This window comes from Nestor notabilis, unplaced genomic scaffold (assembly GCF_000696875.1).
Source record: "Nestor notabilis isolate BGI_N333 unplaced genomic scaffold, ASM69687v1 scaffold1866, whole genome shotgun sequence".
NCBI lineage: Eukaryota > Metazoa > Chordata > Aves > Psittaciformes > Psittacidae > Nestor > Nestor notabilis.
The window spans coordinates 836-4,802 of NW_009931276.1; the positions used below are offsets into that span (position 1 = coordinate 836).

The 3,967-nt window shown below is 41.7% G+C and overlaps 1 protein-coding gene across 1 annotated transcript in view; it reads left to right on the plus strand.

The window, feature by feature from the left end:
* The window catches only part of PRR11 (proline rich 11), a 3,976-nt gene extending 461 nt beyond the window's left edge, over window positions 1-3,515 (plus strand). The window contains exons 2-9 of the mRNA XM_010015804.1: window positions 354-507; window positions 1,005-1,127; window positions 1,403-1,657; window positions 1,802-1,900; window positions 2,507-2,616; window positions 2,730-2,789; window positions 2,878-2,974; window positions 3,447-3,515. Coding sequence (XP_010014106.1) covers window positions 354-507; window positions 1,005-1,127; window positions 1,403-1,657; window positions 1,802-1,900; window positions 2,507-2,616; window positions 2,730-2,789; window positions 2,878-2,974; window positions 3,447-3,515 — 967 coding nt within the window. The remainder of the gene's footprint in view (window positions 1-353; window positions 508-1,004; window positions 1,128-1,402; window positions 1,658-1,801; window positions 1,901-2,506; window positions 2,617-2,729; window positions 2,790-2,877; window positions 2,975-3,446) is intronic.
* Window positions 3,516-3,967: the final 452 nt, after the last annotated feature.

Consider the following 3,967-nt stretch of genomic DNA (forward strand, 5'->3'; position numbering starts at 1 on the left):
CCCTCCTCCTTGTCCTGTCCCTACAGGCCCTTGTCCAAAGCCCCTCTCCAGTTTTTTTGAAGGCCCCCTTAAGGTATTGGAATGCAGGTATCTTTTGTATATCATCTGGTACTCTATCATAAACTTTTTATAAGCAGGAAAAGCAATTTGGATAAAAATATATTATAAATATGACACCTCCCTTTATCAAAATGTATTTTGATCTTTACTGGTTTCTGTGGTCATGTTTGCTCTATTGTCACCTGCTGTTGCTGGTACTTGTAATTTCCAGATGATTGGTCACAGTTAGCTTCTTTTAAAAGGCTGACATGAGAAATATAATTATGGCCTCATTCTGAAACATTCTGTTCCAGGTCAACAGGTGATCGTCCTCTGAACACATCATCTGTCCCAAGCCATCTGTCCTCGCTCTGGTCACTAGCCTTGCCTAGTGTGACAAATGTGGTAAAACCCTTCACAACAACAGCATCATTTTTGTACTGTTGGTGCCAGAACGCAGTTGCACAGGTATGTTTTCTACTTCTCTACTTTTGACAGCATGTGGGGCTGTTCTTAGTGCTCAGGTACAGGATATACAGTCAGATTGGAGAACTAAGCTGTAAATTTAGTTATGTGTTTACTGTTGAAGGAATAAATGAGAGAAGAGTGTCAAGGCAGCTGTGGATATTAAATGCTTACATGCAATTGTAGATTTTTAATTGGAATATGGAGGATTTGCAGTGACACGGTACAGTCTCTCATAGCAGAAATGATTGTATGAGCTTTTCAGGTCATGTGAATTAGACTTCAGAATTCCTAGATGAAATTAATTCTTTTTTTGAGAGAAAGTCACTCCTTGTGCTCCTGCCAAGGAACTATTTAGTGAAATTTTGTATCTTTGTGTTGTGCCTTTCTGTTGACTACAATAAGACCTTGTGATGGAACTTCCAGGAGTAATCATAGCTCTGTATCTAGAAACATAACTTGATGGTGAAAATGCTAATCTGGTTTCTTTTTATGCTTAGAGTTTTAAGGTGGTTAAAGACACCATATTTCCATCACAAATCTACTTAAGAGAGCTAAATACGTTCAGAGAGCAGCTGAAAAAGTTGGAAACTGAATTTTCCAGACTACAAGGAACACTCCAGGTCAGTCTCATTCCTGGTGGGGCAGGGTAACATTTGCATAACACATAAGGCACTGTGGCCAGTTCCAATAAACCCAGATCTGAAGAGCTTCACTTTGGTCATCCTCTGCATTCAGCATTACCTCACAGCTAGAGGGAAGTGGTTTGCTGGTGAGCTTTGCAAGAGGCTTCCTATGTCTTTCTAAATCATCTGAACTCAGAAATTTTGCTCTCTAAAATTCCATCTACTTCTGCCAGTGGATGTAATATTCTCTTATTTATTTGTCTTGTTTTCAGATGAATGGAACCACAGCCTCGTCTTCAGAAAATTCTCTTTGTCAAAGATGTAATAAACCAGTTGTGGGTGCTCCTGTACCAATGAAAATGGGCCTGCCATCACCAGTATCCAGGCCTTCTACAATACAGCTGCAGCCTGCATCTGCACTCCCTCCACCTCTTCCTCCTCCGCCACCACCGCCTCCACTGCCCCCACCAAAACTGCCTCCAGCACCTCTCCTCCTCAAAAGGGGCAATGGCTCCAAAGCACTTCTGGTAGGGAGTAAGAAGGTTCCTCTGTTTACTTTTTCCTTCTCACGGCTGGGTTCTTTGGACCTGGTTCCACCAGGAATGTGCGTCTTTGTGAACCTTCAGTCACTTGCCAATCCTAATTTCCCTTCCAACCATCTTTGTATTCAGATACCACCAGTGAAAAAAGATGGGCCAATGCAGATCACCCTCAAAGACCTCCTGAACGTTAAACTGAGGAAGGCAGATAGCAGACACAGGATTGACAAGGTAGACCAGAGGACATGTTAAACGGACAATGGTGTATCGAGGCAAACTCCATCTTAAACCAGGGTATTTCCTGCCTTAGTCCCTAATAGAATTTTCTCAAGTAATTAGTTCTTCTCTTCAAAACCCCAGTGATCAGCTTTAAGTGATCATTCTGATCCTACACCCAGCACTTGAAGTGAAGTAACAAAGTGACTAACTTCAATGTTGCCTGGCATGCAGGACCGTTCTGGTTTTACGTTAAGAGCGTCTAGCATTATGTCTGTATGTTATCAACAGATGTGGGGTTTTTGTTTGCCCAGCTGAAATCTTGTTTGCAAAAGTTTGAGGATCTTAAAATAAATATTTTTAGCCAAGGCATGCTCAAATCTTGATGATTGAAAGAAGTGTAACAGCCATAAACCCCAGGTTGGACAGAGCCTTAGGTGACATGGTGTGGTGTGAGGCATCCCTGCCCGTGGCAGAGGAGTTGGAACTAGGTCCTTTCCAACTCCAGCCATTTTATGATTCTATGATTTTATGAAATCTTTTAGAATATAAATATTAAGTAGATTTAATGTCAGTGAGACACTTGGAAGTTTTATTTTTCTATGTCTTTTCTCCCTTTAGGCAGAATCACCAGTGAGGATATGCAGGGCCTTAATTACGGTCTCAGATTTACAGAGTGTTAGTTTGAGATCTAAATCCATGCCAACAGCTCACATTACAAACTCCTTAACGTAAGATACTTTCTTCCTTTCTTTGGATTTTTTTTCCCCTGTTCTAAACACTGATAAACACTGTTTAGAGAGTGGAAAACACTTTATTTTAACAATTTGTTTTGTTCTGCTAGTACCCCTCCTAAATATCACTTAGATCTTCGAAAACATCTGAAGAAAGTCAATATCCAGAGGTAAGTTCCATCCTATTCTTTTGTTTTGTTTCTCTGGAGAGAAAAAAACAACAGAACTAATAGTTTCTCCCATTTCCTGTCTTTTCAGGAGTCCTGGAGGCACTCCACTAAATGGCAAAGAAAACACCGAATGTGGGTCTGGGTTGACTCCACTAATGACACAGGCACTACGGCGCAAATTTCAGGCAGGTCACGGGGTCTTTCTTTTGGGAATGATAAAATGACTTTAAAATCCATAGAATTCCATGCTGATTTACCCTGCAGCCCAACACTGCTGGTATTACACACACTGCAGTATCTCCATAATTCCCATCCAAAAGTGCCCCATATCACAATCAAGGGTGCTCATTTTAACAGTAAGGGAACAGCAGAATGCGAATGCCGCTGCCTGTTCCAGCAGGTTATTCGTCAATGCCAAGAGAAAAAATTGAAAGGCTTTTTTGGTGGCCATTCCAGCACCTCGACACTATCTCTAACTTTATAGTTCCAGTTTGCAAGAGAACAAAGCCTGAGGGTTAATAATGTCCCTCATTTTAACGATTTGCCATGTCTCGTTCCTTTTATGGTGTCAGCTGAGAATTGCGCAGTAGTTTATCTCGGTCATAATTACAACTGAGTTCGGATGTTCCAAGGCTGATCCTGTCTTTATTTTGACAGATGGCACATCCACAGAGCCCCTCTCCTGCCCAGCCGAGTGCTGCAGACAGCTTTGATGAACAGAAGTAGTTTATGGAACACTGCGTTTGTCACCTCTGGTCAGGAAACCCCTCAAATGCTGTTTTTTCTCTTGCTCAGGCTTACATAATTGCAAGTAAATCTTGTGTGTACAAGAACAGGACTTTATAAACTCCTTTTGGCAGATTTCTGCTTCTTAAAGGAAACGTGGTTCTAACATGTTTCAGTCTGGTTGCATCTTAATGGAGAAAAAACTAAGAAACTTACTGAGTCTCTTGATACCCAGGTGCTGCCAAGGCAGGGACTGTTCGTGCACCCAGCACCAGTGCTGCTTGTAATATAAATATGTGCATGTGCTGAAATTGCGTATTGTTTTTACTTTTTTTGCGTTTGTTTTACAAAACCGATCCTTACGGCAACTGCACAGGTTCAAAGGGAAGCAGCAGCTCAGGGCTGTTAGCTCTGCCAGATCCCAATTCACCAGGAGCTGCACTGGCGGATGG